Source organism: Lepidochelys kempii, chromosome 2, assembly GCF_965140265.1.
Source record: "Lepidochelys kempii isolate rLepKem1 chromosome 2, rLepKem1.hap2, whole genome shotgun sequence".
Taxonomy (NCBI): Eukaryota; Metazoa; Chordata; order Testudines; family Cheloniidae; genus Lepidochelys; species Lepidochelys kempii.
Genome location: NC_133257.1, coordinates 36,153,954 through 36,171,210, shown reverse-complemented (window position 1 = coordinate 36,171,210; position 17,257 = coordinate 36,153,954). Strand labels below are relative to the sequence as shown.

Here is a 17,257-nt window from a genome sequence, read left to right as displayed (position 1 = left end):
TTACATGAAATCTAGGTTTCAGAGTAACAGCCGTGTTAGTCTATATTCGCAAAAAGAAAAGGAGTACTTGTGGCACCTTAGAGACTAACCAATTTATTTGAGCATGAGCTTTCGTGAGCTACAGCTCACGATGAAGTGATGCATCCGATGAAGTGAGCTGTAGCTCACGAAAGCTCATGCTCAAATAAATTGGTTAGTCTCTAAGGTGCCACAAGTACTCCTTTTCTTTTTATGAAATCTAGGGTAGCAAGTTTAATCTTAAACTGCCAGGGTTTGTTTAAACGAAACTGAAATTCTTTGGGGAGCATTTTAAATCTACATAATGTTTGTGTGATAATGATTGTGTGATGTAACCTTTAAATTAACAGATATATGTGTGAAGATATGTACCTGCCATCTGCTTAGTGGCTTCACATTTGAAGATGCGACAGTGTATTAATTATTCCACCTAAAGGCTATAATGTTTGGATGGAACAACTTATTTTTGTGATGTCTGATGATGCTGAAAATGCCCCCTTTTGGCCAAACCATATACCCTGTGGTGACCACTCAGTTCCAACCAGTAGCAGTGTGGATTTGGTGCACAATTCTATCTAGAGTGGGAATTGTTTCTATAGATTCCAAGTTATACATTTCAGTAAAAAAAGTACTTTGTTTTGGCGGGCATCTAATGGTAGAATTTGGCTGCAAATTATTATACCTTTAAACACAGAGCTCTTTAGCCATACTGTGCTCCTATTAATTTTGGTGTAAGTGTAGAGTAACTCCATTGACTTCAATAGGGCTAGTCTGGATTTACACCAGAGTAACTGAGAGCATACCTTTGTCCTTGACTATATTAAATACACAGAAGTACTTCAAAAATAATTGTCAGTGATCTGACAGTAACAACCGAATCAACAAAATTCAGAATTAAACTTTCAAATCACCTTTGAGTTCAGGAACACAATGAGGTATGATACTACACCTAGCCTTCATAATGTTTAACTCTGTTCAGAAGTTATTTGTGGTGTACTGCATATAGGAGTTCTGAAACAAAAAAAACGGTGCTTGCCGTATGCTATTTTTGCATTTCAGTACCCGTAATCCTTTTCTAGCTCAGCAGTTTCAAACCTGTGGTAGTGTCTGACTTCTGAGAGCAAACTGATTGCCAGAATAGTGTAAGATTTTCCTCACACACCGTGTAGCCTCATTCTTTACACTTCTGTTGTGTTAATGCTGTTTAAAAGCAGATTTTTAATGGAAATGGACCTTTAATTTTAGAGGATCTGATCCAAAGTCCATTAAAGTTAATGAGATTCTTCCCACTGTCTTCAGTGGTCATCGGACCTTCGATACATACCCTGCCTTAGGATATTATACTGCTGCACATTACTATAGTATCTGAGACTTTCCATGTAAAATCTGTAGCAGTAGTGAAGTTCATAGTGGACTTAATGGCACTTCTGGCACTTCTACCTTTTCAGGGTTAAAACTCTGCTTGGGGAGGTCTTGTGATTTTTTATTTGATTAATTTACATTTATTGGGGGTTTATTTAGGTTGATTTGTATCCGGATTTTTTGTTTGTTTTGGATGGAGGAGGTTGTTTGTGTATTGGTTGGTTGAAGATCTTGAGCAGAAGAAGGGGTGTCAGTATTGTGAGTGCTACTCTTAAGGTGAAAAGTCCTTTTGGGAACCAGGCTGCAAGATGCTTTCAGGACTTAGCTCCTATAATGATGAGTGCAGTATATGTATCTAAAGAGAACAGATCAACAATTGTAATATCTATAAAATAAAACTAAAATTTGGGATTCTGTCAGTTAAAAATTAAATTGGTAGGAAAAACTGATGAATTTGGAGTTCCTGTAGTCAGTGAGTTAATGGATGCCTTTTTATATTGAAGTGACCCTTTGGGGAAGTGAACTCTTTGGAGATGAAATCCACACCCCTACCCCCACCCCCGTGTGCAGACAGTCCTATGTGCCATATAAGGCCCTTTGTCCTTTCAGCCCCATATTAACACCCCAGTCCTGCATCTGGTTCCACACTATGGATTTCTGCACCCCCATGGAGTCCCACTGAAGTCAGTGGAAAAAAAAATTAAGGGCTAATAGTGTGAAACACTCCTATGAGGTCCTGAATGCCCTCAACACCCGCTGAAGTCAGTGCAGGCACTTTACAAGATCGAGCCCTAAGTGAAATTTGCTGTAGTGCTGAGGGGTTGGGCAAGGCCCTATACACCAAAAGAAATCTCAGGGCCATTTGATGGCTAGTCAGTAAAGCAATACACTCTATAGTATAACGTATTCAACACACATTATCTGTCATGTAAAGAAAACAGACCATTTCATTATGCGTAAAGGTGCCTGAAATAGAGTTGCTTCCATGATTAGCATTTAGAGGACTTTTAAGTTTCTAAAGGTGATGTCAAAATTAGGGCATAGACTTTCGCATTCAAATGTCTCATTTAAGTGCTGACAACCAGATGCTCCAAAAGCCTTCATTGCTTTATCACAGTGATTTTTTTCTTAACTTGGAAAATGGCTGCCATGGCTGACTGAACATGAACTCCAGCAACAAAATTATCAGCAAACCTTGTATGTTTTTCTTGATAGATACAGTGCTTGTCTTAGTCGGAAGCAGGGTGTGGTACCTAAATTATTTTGTTTTCTGTGACTTCTTTTTCTTGTCACATTGTTTCTATTTGTTGTTTTCTTATGCAACTTGTAACAGCATTATACTGGAATCTGTTTCTGTGGCCAACTACTGGCAGAAATACCAGCATATAGATCAGAAAGAGCTTTTCCACAGTCTAATTAAATAATGCCAGAAGACTGCTGCATTAACACAGCTACAATAACTCTATGCAGCATGCATCACAGTCAACATTTTTAGACAGCTTCTGCCATTTATGAAGTGAAGTCTGAATTATGGGTGGAGACAAGTCATGTCTCATAAAGACATGGTTTCAGGAACCAAATTCAATTACACTGTAGTAATCTAATATGTGTTGGATCCCTACAGTATGGTATACATGCAGTTATAAAGAAAGAAATAGGAATTTTTATTTTGTGAATTCCTTCTGTTTATTTTTTATTTGAGGGCTCTGAGAGGTTATAGAATACTTTAGACTATCTGGATTCATGTGCTAAGTAAGAAGGGTGGACAAGGGTAGAATGAAGTGAATGGATAGACTGTGTGAATTTTCAGTTCTTTAAAATCACTAAATATTATCTATATATTTATTTATATTGTTCAGTGTACATTTTTTCTCAAAGATATTTCTTTTTAAAAAGGTATGTGCTTTGATTTCTATGCACCTTCTTTTCTCATCCTTACTGAAAACATTATGAATTAACATATTTTGCTGATCTCCTCCCCAGTTTGCAAATTGTCCTGTGATCTTCAAGGTGCAATATTATTTTAATCAAAACAGCATTACTTTAACTGACTTAAGTAGTCTGCTCTGGTTCAGAAGCCTTAATTAATTACTGTTGAACTATACAGAGTGTGCCAATACATGGATAGACCATTCACATGGTCTAATTATACGGAGTGTGACTTACCCTACTTTGTAGTTTCATTATAAACAACAGAAGAAAATGGTGAGGATATTTTATTTAAATAAGACAAAAAGCCTTCAAGTTTTGCAAAGGTTAAAATTAATCCAAAGGGATTTTTTTTTCAAAGCTCCTTGATGGTCATTAAGGCATAATAAAGGAGGAAGGGTCATGTGCAAAGCTAATTCTGCCGTGTTGTTTTTTAAAAATCTGAATATCTAACACCTACTTGGATCTTAAAATGTCTAGTTTAGAGTGTTCTTTTTGTTGTTTCTGTTTGGTTTTTTTCATAAAGAAAAATCAAACTATTTTAATTATTTTTCCATCTTAGGTTTTTGAGATTTTTTTTTTTTTTTTACATCTCTAAAAAGTTCACCTTTAGCGGTTGAGACTTATGTGTTCAAAAGAGAAGCAGTGAAGATCACTGTGAGATCTTCAAATAATTGCTGGTTCAATCATTCATTAATCAGGATTTTCAGCTTATAGTTATCAGGGCTAAAGTCATCTATTAACTGCAGTAGGCTAACACTTGGGATGAAGTTGATCCTCAAAGTAGGAAATGCATGAGAATCAAGAGAATGGAAATCAACTGCTTTCAGTTGTATAATAGCAAAAATATTTAAGGGTTTTGATATCAAATTACTAAACACTGGATGCTCAGAAAATATGAAAAAAAGAATGGAAGCCAGAAAAATGACATCAAACCAATTGCTATGCAATTACTCAAGGAATACTGTGGGAGAGGTCCTTGTATTGGGAAACTATATGGAGACAGGAGGACAGTAGCTAACCACTGAAGGCTAATCCTGTACCTAATGTACCTTTAATTTGTAATGTTTTAATTTATTTATTTACTAATTCAAGATTAGTCTATTAACTGTATATAATTTTCTAAACAGCATTTTTAAGTCAATAAACATTTTATATTTAAGTAAAAACAAAACTTTTTAGCTGAGTGTGACATACTTTAAAACAGGGGTCGGCAACCTTTCAGAAGTGGTGTGCCGAGTCTTCATTTATTCACTCTAATTTAAGGTTTCGCGTGCCAGTAATACATTTTAACATTTTAGAAGGTCTCTTTCTATAAGTCTTTAATATATAACTAAATTATTGTTGTATGTAAAGTAAATAAGGGTTTTTAAATGTTTAAGAAGCTTCATTTAAAATTAAGTTAAAATGCAGAGCCCCCCGGAACCCGGGCAGTGTGAGTGCCACTGAAAATCAGCTTGCGTGCCACCTTTGGCTTTAAACATCAAACATGTATGGATCCATACAGAAAAAAAGTCAAAACTAAATGTACTTGAGGGATAAAAATCACAGTTGTTTAAAGTAGGAATCATCTTAGATTCACAACAAACAGAGAGCTGTATCTGTTACTCTTTCTACTACATATGTAAACCAGTATATAATTATTGCACTTTAGGTCTCAGAGGTGCAAGGCGTCTCCAATTCCCACTGGTCAGCATCTCTGAAAATCAGACGAGCAATGCATAGTAGTGATAGCTGTGGGTGCTCAGAACTTCTAAAACTTAGACCATATGTATCTCATATTTGGCATTTCCTTTACCGAATGTAAATTTGAGGACTAAAATAAGTGCACAGTATAGTCCATATGATATGGCACGTGGAATGCCTTTTATAAAGTTTTTGCTACTCCAGGTTTTTGAGATCCTGGTCAGGATAATGTTCTAATTGCTTCAGCACATGATAGTCTCCTCTGGGATGGGAAAAACTCCTTTTCTGGAGCTCTTTGAGATTCGGAATAGTGCTTTGACAGTGTTTCTGAAATACATTTATTCCATGCAAGTTCCAACGGCAGTGTGGTGCAGGGTCTTAAGGAATCTGGTTTTGGGTGGCCCGCTGTTTTATTCTCTTGGTCTAGCTGAGCTTAAAAGTCACATTTAGCAAGATAACAGTTTTATTCTGAAATTATCAATTGATTTGATATGATTATATGAAAATAAATGTATGCGTCATAGGATATTCAGAACCACACAATCTCTCACTTGACCAGTTAGCAAAAAACACTTCCTCTGTCACTCCAAATACAAATGAAACAGACTATCAAATAGCACACACTGAAACTCTGACTTCACAAAATCCTTTGTGGAGTTCCAAAGTAAAGTTATCAAAGGAAGCTTTTACATTTTGTCCAGTGATAATCAGTATTCATATACTAGAAGAATTTGGTCAGTGTTTTTGACTTCTATTATGAATGTTCTGCCATTCATTGCTTTCAGAGGTATGTCCGGCACTATTTTCCTCAGACTAAAATCTGAAGGAAAGTCTTCGGTGGTGTGAGTCACTGTGTATGCTGTTAGATTCAGTTCACATCAAACACTATTCCACATGACGTGGGCAACATTTTATGGACTCTTTGTGTGAAAGACTGTTTTTTCTCTTTCAAATGTAAGAATTTGTTTACATCTAAGTAAGCGTGATATTGAATGTGAATAGGCTACAGGCAAAATCTAGCTGTTCCTACATTTAACTGTGTTTATAATTAAAACAATATTACCACAGATAATGGTTTTTTCCAGTGAATTTTTTGTTAGTCCTTAGTTCTAACATTCGAGAACAAGGTAATGCTGGCTTCCCATATTCTCTTTTTGTTTTCTTATTAGCTTATTATATCAGCCTGTGAACCCCCTTCTAGACCTTTATCAAATGGTTTCTTTATGGTAAGAAACAAATGCTTTTCTCCTTCTGTAACTGAATTGCCAGTCTGAAGCCACTCAAGATAAATCTGTCGAGGTCTGGGCCTCCTGCAGCAGATTTGGCCTGGCTGCCCCTCTGTCTGAAATTTTAGTGAATGGCACTGTGACCTGACACATAAATCCACTCAAATTTAGCCTATGTCATGGAGGGTGAGCTGGGTCAACTCTGCTGCTCTGGGCAGCTTCCCAGAAATCTGATGCCCTAGGCAACTGCCTAGTTTGTCTATAGTCAGACCAGCCCCTGCTGCTTAGTGAAGGCTGAGGCTGGAATGACAAACAGGTTACAGGTCAAAACTCAGTTAAAACATATAAACTGAGGCCTGGACTGTGTCTGTAAGATCCATGCATAGATGGGACCCTCCTACATGTGGAAAGAGGCCCATTACATATGGAAGGCAACTTGGTCTCCTCTACAGTACTACAACGTCTCCTCCTGACAAACCCCGTGGAGGGTGTTCCATGAATATTGAGTTCTCTGCCATGGAAATGTGTAGAGGTGGGGCAGGCCAGCGGTGAAGTTACAGTGAACTCTCTCAAGTCCCAGAGGGCTTAGGCATAATTATCTTTCTCATATAACAGTATTATCTAGGCAGCTATTTCCTCTATGTAGACCACTGGAGGCAACCATAGTCAAGAGAAATCTTTCATATTGCAGCTCCAATGGAACCCCACTGCCAGCGAGACGGGTAGGGAAATATTGAGGGGCATAGACAGTGAGAGAAAAGCACAGATGGTTTCCTAAAATCTGCAAAGTGTGTGGGGTAGGCTCCCACAGGAGATAAAAGGTTTTGCAGTGGCTTCCCTAATGAGATCATTTGGAATGATTTTGGAGCGGGGGTGGAGGGAAGGTTCCTTGCAGAGATTTCCTCTCCCAGACCTCCTCCCAGTGGTTTTAAGCATGGGAAGGGTGGATGTGGTCCAAAGTAAGGAAATTTAATAGTCTGTCCCAGAACTACATGGGATCTGTCCTGGGTCTGGTTCTAATCAATATCTTCATAAATGATTTGGGTAATGGCATAGAGAGTACTCTTCTAAACCTTGCAGACAATACCAAGCTGGGAGGGGGTTGCAAGCACTTTGGAGGACAGGATTAAAATTCAAAAGGATCTTGAGAAACTGGAGAAATGGTCTGAAATAAATAGGATGAAATTAAATATGGACAATACAAAGTACTACACACAGGAAGGAATAATCAATAGCAATAGCAGGGAATGGATCATTTGATGATTGCCTATTCTGTTCATTCCCTCTGAAGCACCTGGTATTGGCTGCTGTCGGAAGACAGGATACTGGGCTAGACGGACCTTTGGTCTGACCCAGTATGGCCATTCTTATGTTCCTGAGCACAAATACAAAATGGGAAATGACTGTCTAGGAAAGAGATCTGGGGTTATAATGGATCACAAACTAAATATGAGTCAACAATGTAATACTGTTGCCAAAAAAAAACAATCATTCTGGGATGTATTAACAGAAGTGGTGTAGGCAAGACACTAGAAGTAATTCTGCTACTCTACTGATCACTTGTAGGGCCTCCACTGGAGTACTGTGTCCAGTTCTGGGCATCACATTTTGGGAAAGATGTGGACAAATTGCAAAAAGTCCAGCAGAGTGCAACAAAAATTATTAAAGGTGTAAAAACTTGACCTACAAGGAAAGACTGAAAAAATTGTGTTAAATATTTTCCAAGTTCAGTACAAGCACTAGTTATAATCTTTCCAATTCCATCTCTTCTGTGAGATGGAGATAATAATTAAATATTAATAATATACCCATTTCACAGAAGAGGAAATTTGTTCATAGAGAAGACACACAATTTGCCCATTGCACACAGTAAGTCAGTGCTAGAACCAGTATTAGAACTCTGGAATTCTTATCTCACAACTCCATACTCTGTCCAGTAGCTTATATTGCCTCTTTTTTGTAATACAAAAGGTGTGCTACAAATATCCTGAGAAGGCTTTAGGGAAAATGGCAGAAATAGATTTTAAAATGGTGTAAATCTTGTGGCATGCTTGAAAGCAGATTCTATTGTTTGTCCAGGCTTCTGTAAAAGTCACAGTTGTAGTTGCTCAACCAGTGTTTTATGGGTTTTTTTCTCTGCTGCTGGTAATAGCTCACCTTTCCTGATCACTCTCGTTACAGTGCGTATAATAACACCCATTGTTTCATGTTCTCTGTGTATATAAATCTCCCCACTATATTGTCCACTGCATGCATCCCATGAAGTGAGCTGTAGCTCACGAAAGCTTACGCTCAAATAAATTTGTTAGTCTCTGAGGTGCCACTAGTACTCCTTTTCTTTTTCCCTGTGTGTCCCTGTCATGTTTCTTTTAATTTTTATGCAACAGTTTTTTATGGAAATCAGTGATAGTTCAACTAAGATTTACTGTTTTTTACATTCCATATCCCAAAAGGACTCTTTAGTGAAAACTAAAATAAATCAAACCATGGACAATTCTGTTCAGAATTTTGCAGTACTTGCAAATATCAAATATTTTATTTTTAGTGCACTTTAGTTTATATTAATAGGCGGAATGATCTGCAAATGCAAAGGCCATTTTACATCTCTGCTTCAACCATTTATTTGAAGACCGGTGTAAAAGTGTAGAAAACTTGACCCACAAGCCTTTTAGTCACTGATTTCATACTAAAAGAAAAGGAGTACTTGTGGCACCTTAGAGACTAATCAATTTATTTGCGCATAAGCATAACTTCAGTATGCATTCATCGGATGCATACTGAAGTGAGCTATAGTTCACAAAAGCTTATGCTCAAATAAATTGGTTAGTCTCTAAGGTGCCACAAGTACTCCTTTTCTTTTTGCGAATACAGACTAACACGGCTGTTACTCTGAAACCTGATTTCATACTGTATTTTAGAGTTTATTTTTGTATTTTAGGATAGATTTAAATTTTAGAGTGAGCTGCAAACAAAAAATGTTGACTTGCATTCCATCCTTAGCTTGAAACCAAGTTTATCTGTAGTTTGCAAGTAACTGAATATGATGCAGAATAGTCCAAGGTGGAGAGGATTAACTAGAGAGAATTCTGTCACTGTTAGCTCTGATGAATCCATTATTTGGTAAATTGGACCTGTTATCCCACTTATATAGAAAGAACCAATAATGTGCACAATGTGTTACTTTGCTATTCCCCCCCCCCCCACACACACACACACTCTTGGTGGAATTTAGCCCTTAAATGTTATTGATGATTTTATAACAGAAACTAATATATATGGCCCCTTTACACAGCTCTAGCAGTGAAAAGGGGCTTTGAAGTGGCGTAAATTACATTTACATCCACTTTAAAGCCCCTTTATGCTGCCCCAGGATGTACAGGGGGCGGGAGGGGGAGGTGTCTAAGCATAAATGACAAACAGGCTCAAGTAGGTTTATCATTGACAAGAAATATGCATAATTTAAAATGTACTGTATGGAATATCTGTTTTTTTGTTCTAATAAAAATATAGTGATACATAGCCTTGTGAAATATAAGGGAAATTATGTAATATGAGTGGCTGAATATCAATGCAGCATGTGCTGTTACAGACAAAATTTGCCACAGGGTATGTCTTCACTGCAATGCAAGCACAGGGTTAGTAAACTCAATAGTTTTGGCAGACTTCCAAAGCATGAGTGCAGTGGGGCTGCATCTACACTGCAGAGCAACAGGACTTGAGTCAGGTGCACATCCTCCACCTCCGTAGGATCCTGGGTCCAAACCCTTGGTTAGTGTGATTTGTGTGTAGACAAAAGTTAGGCTTGAGCCTGATTTCGAATCCTAGGCTTATATTGCAGGGTAGACATACCCCTAGATTCATTTTAACATTCAATTGTGTACTCTCTTGTGGAAATTTTAATGTCAGTTTTTTTTTGTTTAGTTGCTCACGGAAGAAGAGAGAGGTTTTCTCCATTTATTTGGCTCGTTCTCTTTTTCATTTAGTCATATCTAACATAACTTATTAGGAATACTAGATTATAATGAGTTGGAAATAAAAAATGTGATGCACACTCTAAAAATAGCTAGCGGATTACAAATACACAAGAATAACTTTTTATAAGTGCAGAGGATCGTATGTTCCATCCAAATGTGATTCTTTACCATAGTGGAAGAATAATTATATTGGTTTCAGAGTAGCAGCCGTGTTAGTCTGTATTCGCAAAAAGAAAAGGAGTACTGGTGGCACCTTAGAGACTAACAAATTTATTTAAGCATAAGCTTTCGTTAGCTACAGCTCACTTCATCGGATAATATTGAGCATTTATAACTTCTTATTATCTAGACATGAATATTCCTTTGAAAAGACCAACTCAATAAAAATTTGCTCCAATGACCAGATCCTGCATGAACGTCAGAGTTAGACACTTTGCCTTCAGACCCTACATAATAATAATTTATTACTGAGGAGTTAATACATAACATTAAAAACAATTAATGTTTCATTTACTGGGCATGATATATATGGGCATAAAAGAGCCAGTCAGAAAGCTGCACTTGTATGAGTTCTAAAGCAGTTTTGTCAGCTTGCTGCCTTTTTTGCATTGTCACAGACTGTTGTAGAACAATTCATTAAATACAGGTTTCAGAGTAGCAGCCCTGTTAGTCTGTATTCGGAAAAAGAAAAGGAGGACTTAGGGCACCTTAGAGATGAACAAAAATAAATGGGTTAGTCTCTAAGGTGCCACAAGTACTCCTTTTCTTTTTTCATTAAATAGTTTTACAACAGTAAAAACTAGCCCTTTTTGACGATAGCCAGTTCTTTGGGTTGTTTTGTGCTTAATATCCAAGTACTACATATTCTATTAATAATGCTAACAGATTGCACCACCAAGGAGACAGTGATTCTAAATGTTCTGATACCATTTAGCAAGGTTGGGGTGAAAAGTGAGGCCAAAGCACCAACTATGAAGTCCAACAGAAGTGCTGACAAGACACGTGACATTTAGGGACTGAGCAGCGGCAGGAGTGCTGCTCCCTTGGAGCCCCCTATCGAAAAAGTAAAGTAGACCGACAAATGTGATAAAAGAAAACCTTGACACCCGCTGCTCTCTCGAGCACTGTCTCCTCTCTTAGCCTGCGGCCCTCTTCCCGCTGCTCCAAGTTCTGGTTTGGGGGGGGGGGGGGGCTCGCTCGCTGGCTTAACTATTAACAGAGAGAGGAGTCGTCAGAGAGTCTGCTGAGCGCTTTGTGAGCGCCGGCGGAGCAGGGGCTGGCTGGTCTCCTGCCGTCGCACCGAGCAGTCAGTATCGACTCCCAGCTGCGACCTGGGCGCTCCGCAGGCGAGCTGCACACGACATGGCTCCGGCTCCGACTCCGACCCGCGGCAGCAGTCCCGGAGGCAGGGCTCGCTGACGGCTAATTCCCGGGCTCGGCTGGACGCCGCCGCCGCTCGCTCTCCCCTGAGCCAGCCGCAGAGGGCAGAGAAGAGCTGGGTCTAGCGCCGAGCCCGGGAGCGCGGCCGCTCCCCGGAGCCCGGGGAAAGGGGCCGCCTGCCCCGTCCCCGCTGCCCAGGCTCCGGCGGCAGCTGCTGCCGGGCTGCGCAAGCCGCCAAGACGCCTCGCTTCTTGTACCGCGCCAAAGGCAGGTCCGGCTCGTCCAGGATGGGCCGGCAGGGGCCGCGCGCGGGGCGCAGCGTGGAGAGGTCCCCGAGCCGGAGCAGCCTCTCCGCCTCTTTCGAGGCGCTCGCCGGCTACTTCCCCTGCATGGGCTCCCTGGAGGAGGAGGAGGAGGACGACGGCGGTGAGGAGCCGGGCCGCGCGGGGCTCGGGGATGGGCGCTGCAGGGGGAGCTCGGCTGGAAGGGGGCGGCGGGGATGCCCCGTGCGGTTTAGCCAACTCCCAGGAGCTGTGCGGGGCGGGGGGGGACCTTGAACCCTGCGGTGACTCCGGGCAGGAGTGAGAGCAGAGAGCGCGCAGCCCTCCCTGTGTGCCGGGAGCTCCGCTCCGGGCTGCCCGGCTGGAGAGCGCGCTGCGCCGGGCCCCGTGCTGGCCGGGGGGCGCCGGGCCGCTGGTGGGCGTTGCCCCTGGACTCCTCAAGCAAGTGGTCAGAAGTGTCACTTTTGCTGTTTAAAGCCGTGGTTGGATTCTTATAGGATGAGGCGACTAACGTGCAAAACCAGCTCAGGGCTTTACTGTCAGGCTTCGCTTTTCCCCATTTAGAAGAGAATAGTGCTAAGGACCTCGACGGTAGATTGTTTTCCGTTTTTAAATTGCTTCTTGTTTACATTCTGAACGCCCCGGGTATATAGAATTGAATCTGTTGTGTGTTATTACAACTAATAATACGCTAGGAATTCTTTGTGTTCAGAGTGTAATTAATGACACGCTGTTTTGTAAGTCAGAACTGAGCTGTAATTTAGAAGGAGCCTTTTACATGGCCAATGAAACCGTTAAGAGTAATTTTGATATTAGATCATTGGCTAAGCATTATTTATACTGTAAAATGTTTCTGGGTTTTTCGGTTTCATTTTCTTTAGTAAACTGTCTGGAGAATAGTAAATACAGTCTCAGTATTGAGCTTGCCAACAGTTCTTACTCTGTAGTTAACACACCAGTTCCAAAACAGTTACAATCCGTTTTGAATAATTAAATACTGTCCCTATTTAACACTTCCTTAGTAATTCATTTTATGAATATAGGCAGAAGACCTAGTTTTAGAGCCAGATCCTGTAAATCCTGGCTCATGTAAATAATCTCCATTCATGAAAGTAGCCCCAGTCAATTCAGTAGGACTATTAGCATAAATATGAATTACTTATGTGAGTTACAGGATCAGACCCTTACCAGAAAAATAGTGGAAATATATTTTCCCAAATAACAGTAGTAAATTAATTCAAGTCAGATTTGACTGTAGTTAAAATAGAATATTATAATGGAAAATAAGGAATACTGAGCTACCCAATGAACACAGAACCTGAAAAACAAAATTGTATCTTTATCGTTTCCCATTTGGAGTGTATGCATAGAAAATGTATGTACTTATGCATAATACCAAATTCTTGCTTGGCTACAAATGACTTTTCTTCAGCTCATGTTTTGAAAATTGACTTCAGAAAAAAATAAATTGGCATTTTCGTAATTTTACAGGTAGAACTATTTTAAATTTCATTGGCATTTATCACAAGGAATTTAAGGTTTATGTTTAAAGGAATAGTAATTAAAATATGCTCCAAAAATTTCTGTTAAAAACATGCTGTTTTTAAAGCAATTAAATTACCATCAATTATGCTAAATGTATTTAGATTTTCCTGTTAAGAGAACATCTCCGTACATTTCAGAACAGTTCTTTCATTTTCTAGCATGGGTTACAATTATTATATGTATCCTGTCTCATCACCATGGTATTGGTGCACCTACTTATTTTATTTATTTTTACTTACTTTGTTTCTCTTACTAATAATTACTATTCAGCAGGTGCCTTTGTATGTTAAGAACTGAGGATTGGTAATTTCATGAAATTTCAACCACCTTAAAGAACTTGTCCAATGAGTGGATAGTAAGTCAGTAGAGGAACAACTAGAATATCTAATTAAAAATCAATTGACATATATATAATCCTTCCTTTACTTACTTTGTAATATCAGTTTGTATATTTTCCCATCCTGATTGTTTTTGACTCTGTATCAGAACAAAAAAGAGATGTATGTACACTTTTCAGTATTTTGTTAACCTCTAGTAACTAACCATATTCTGAGCTCAACCATAGACGACAACGATTCTCATGTAATTTAAATGAGACCATTGAAATATGTTTCCCATATAATTTGTGTGAATTTGGGTTTCTACTGCCTAATATTTTGGATACACATGAGGAGATAAAGGGAGTGAAAAGGCGTGGAAGTCAAATTCATCTCTCAAACACATTCAGTGAATCTGTGAAAATAGACATTAGATGTCTATGATGGACTCCAAATAGCCTCCGCACACAGATCAGGATCTGCCATATTCTGAAACATTTTATATCATGACTTTGATGTGTTGTCAGATCCCATAAGTAGGTGTGGTTTGAGCCAAAGTGAGCAGTATACACAAACAACCTCTCCCCTCCATGATCTTTGTATGCAGTCATCTGAAAGTACAGATCCCAAATTCATTTCATGAGTAAACTGTTCCAGCCCCGAGGTGGAATAACTGCTGCATGTGGTGCGTAGGGAAAAGATAGATGTCTCACCATATGAGCTTTTACAAAAATTTTCAGCTAAATGAGACATACTAGTACAAATGGAAAATCTGTCTCTCTGGACTTCAGTGTGGATTTGTGAAACTGACTAGAGGACCTTTGGTCCATAAACCATTGAATTGAATACACATATATGTATTTTTACATCTGAAAAGATACAATGTGGATAATAATCTTTATTATAGAAGTGAGCAAAGTGTAAGTCAATCAAATTTATTAAGAGTTAAGCTACTATTTTTAATACCATGTTCGAGAGAACATAGCCCAAGGGAAATTGATTATAGAAAGATTTAGGTCCTGACTCCCCACTACATCCAAGTTGTGCTCAAATATAGTGGAGAAGGATGGACACACAGAGCTCCCTGATTCAAAATCACCTGACCCTCAGTGTAAGTTAGGTCCTGCCCATAGGCAGTCTTAACTTATGTCAGAGAGAATTTATGACAGTGGCCAATTGGGTGTAACAAAGCTTGCTCTACTTCACCACATCCCCTCCTCAGCCTGTCTTCAAGAATGCCCGCAGGGTGTGGCGGTTGGGAATAGAAGGTGGCAGAGGTAACTCAGAGTTCCCCTGCACAGGGAGAATTCCCCACTGGCAATCTCCAGCCACTTTAAGACTACTTTGCGCCACTTAGCAGACTGGAAAAGCTAGCCTTTAGTCATTATTTATCAAACACATTGTATTGCTGAGATATAATGATTGTAACAATCACGAATAAGAGCTAAGAAATTGAGCAACTTTTACAGTACACAGAGTGCTTTATGTTTCCTAGTTGCCTCTCTGTTGAAGAATCTATGTGGACACTGACGTTTCAGCCAGTTATTTATTCTGAATAACATTTTATTTCATTATTATTTTTATCTATGGTATGTATAGTAAAAAAAACATTATTAAAGCTAATTCTAGATTAGACAGCCAGAGAGAAGTGTATGGTGGACACACATGCACACACACCCCAGTAGACATCCATATGGTATTAGAGCAAAGCTTGAGTCACATATAGATGCTATCAAAGGATTTTTTTTTAGCATTAATGTGTCACATTAACTGAAAGTTAAAAGTTTAGCCCCTACTGAAAGAAGTGTTTGATATTTGGAACAAAATGAAATCACATTTAGCATGGAGAAAAGTTTGGGTGACAATCTCCACCTGTCTAATCCAGCCACTTTTGAATATGAAATCCTGGCCCCATTGAAATGAATGGGAATTTTGACACTGATTTCATAGCACTCAGGAATTCACCCTGTGACTTGAGTTTGTTAGAAACCTTTTTAGATGGCCACACTTCCACAGTGCGAGCTTTTTCCATGATGTAAAAATGGTGAGTTTGAGTTTGCTGAGCTTTTTCTGGGCTCTGGCAGAACAAAGGCCTGATTTTCACTACCACAAGTATGTCCACACCACAGTGTGGACACAGCCTGATTTTCACTGCAGTGTGTAACTTCACACATCTTACATGCCAGCAATGCCACCATCAGTCTAGACCAGTGGTTCCCAAACTGGGGTTTGCAAAATGTTACGGGGGTTCTCGGGAAAAAATTCTTTAATGGCGGACAGAGCTGTCCCTAGGGACCCAAGGCAGCACTGGGCCGGCAGCCCGGAGCCCCTGGACTTCCAAGAGCTAAACAGATCGAAGCAAGCGTATCTATCACACTGAGGAGATTTAAACTTCAAGACCCTTATAAGAAATGGAAAGGGAGGTGGATATTTTTTGCTGTTTTTAAAATTAAATAGGCAGCTAGTGTTGTTTTTAAAATTATTATGAAGAACAAGTTTAAGCTTTGTTGTAACGTGCGTTGTTTGCCTGGACTGCTCAAGACCTAAATGCTTGCATAGGAGGAACTCTTTGAGTTAGCTTCTTAAATACCTTCATGCTGTTTCACATCTGATACTCCTTGATGAAACACAGGAGCCTTGTCTTATAACAGTCTTATTCAAAGTGATACAAGCTACGAAAGTGAGATCTTGGAACAGTGTTGCAGTTTTCATAATGTAATAAAAATACTGTAATGATAAATAATAATTAACAAATAGTGTGTAATAAGCATGTCATAAAAACAAATTTTATGTTTCCAAGATGACTGCTTTTATAATTTATATTCAGGTAAAGGAGAAAATCCCTGGAAATATTCATTTTTAGGAGGGGGTTTGTGAGACTTGACATTTTATTGAAAGGGTTTCACAGGTTATTAAAGTTTGGGAACCACTGGTCTAAGTGGTTCCCAAGGCCTTAGTCAGGCACTGATGGTATGTGTGCTTCCATATCATAGATATGTTACCTGACCTAGATACAAAGCCAGCCATCACCAGCAACTGAAACATCTTCTAAATACTACTGAGATACACACAGTGTTTGGATAAGATTTGATCCTTCCCCATATAAGGACATGCTCATTGGTATACTTCAGTTAATTTTTGCCATTTCATTAACATTAGCAAATTAGGTCTACACCTAACACTTAGGTTGATCTAATTATGTTGCTCAGGGCTGTGAACTAGTTAAGCCGACCTAAACCCCACTAGAGACACTGCTAGCTAGCTCAAAGGAAGAATTCATTCGGGGGGTGGATTAACTACAGCGACAGAAAAACACCTTCCGCCACTTAACACATCTATGCTATTGCGCTCCAGCAGAACAGCTGCAGCACCATAAATGTGCTGCAGTAGTGTCTGTAGTGTAGACAAGCCCCCAATTTAACTGGCTGATCAGACCAGGTTTTGATTGCCAAAATGTGGCATAGGAGCTGGAGTGCACCAGTGAATCTACCCTGGTTAAGAGAAACACATTCTAACATAGTGAAAAGAGATTAATTCTG

At 39.4% G+C, this 17,257-nt stretch overlaps 1 protein-coding gene across 50 annotated transcripts in view; it reads left to right on the top strand.

Annotated features, from left to right (window-relative positions):
• Positions 1-17,257, top strand: part of RIMS2 (regulating synaptic membrane exocytosis 2) — a 748,357-nt gene that overhangs the window by 717,812 nt on the left and 13,288 nt on the right. The window contains exon 1 of one of the 50 annotated variants that reach the window (XM_073330388.1): positions 11,503-12,001. The exons of the other annotated variants lie outside the window; for them this stretch is intronic. Within the exon in view, the coding sequence (XP_073186489.1) occupies positions 11,863-12,001 (139 nt within the window). The 5' untranslated portion in view covers positions 11,503-11,862. Of the gene's footprint in view, positions 1-11,502; positions 12,002-17,257 lie in introns of those variants that run through there. 50 annotated transcript variants of the gene reach the window in all.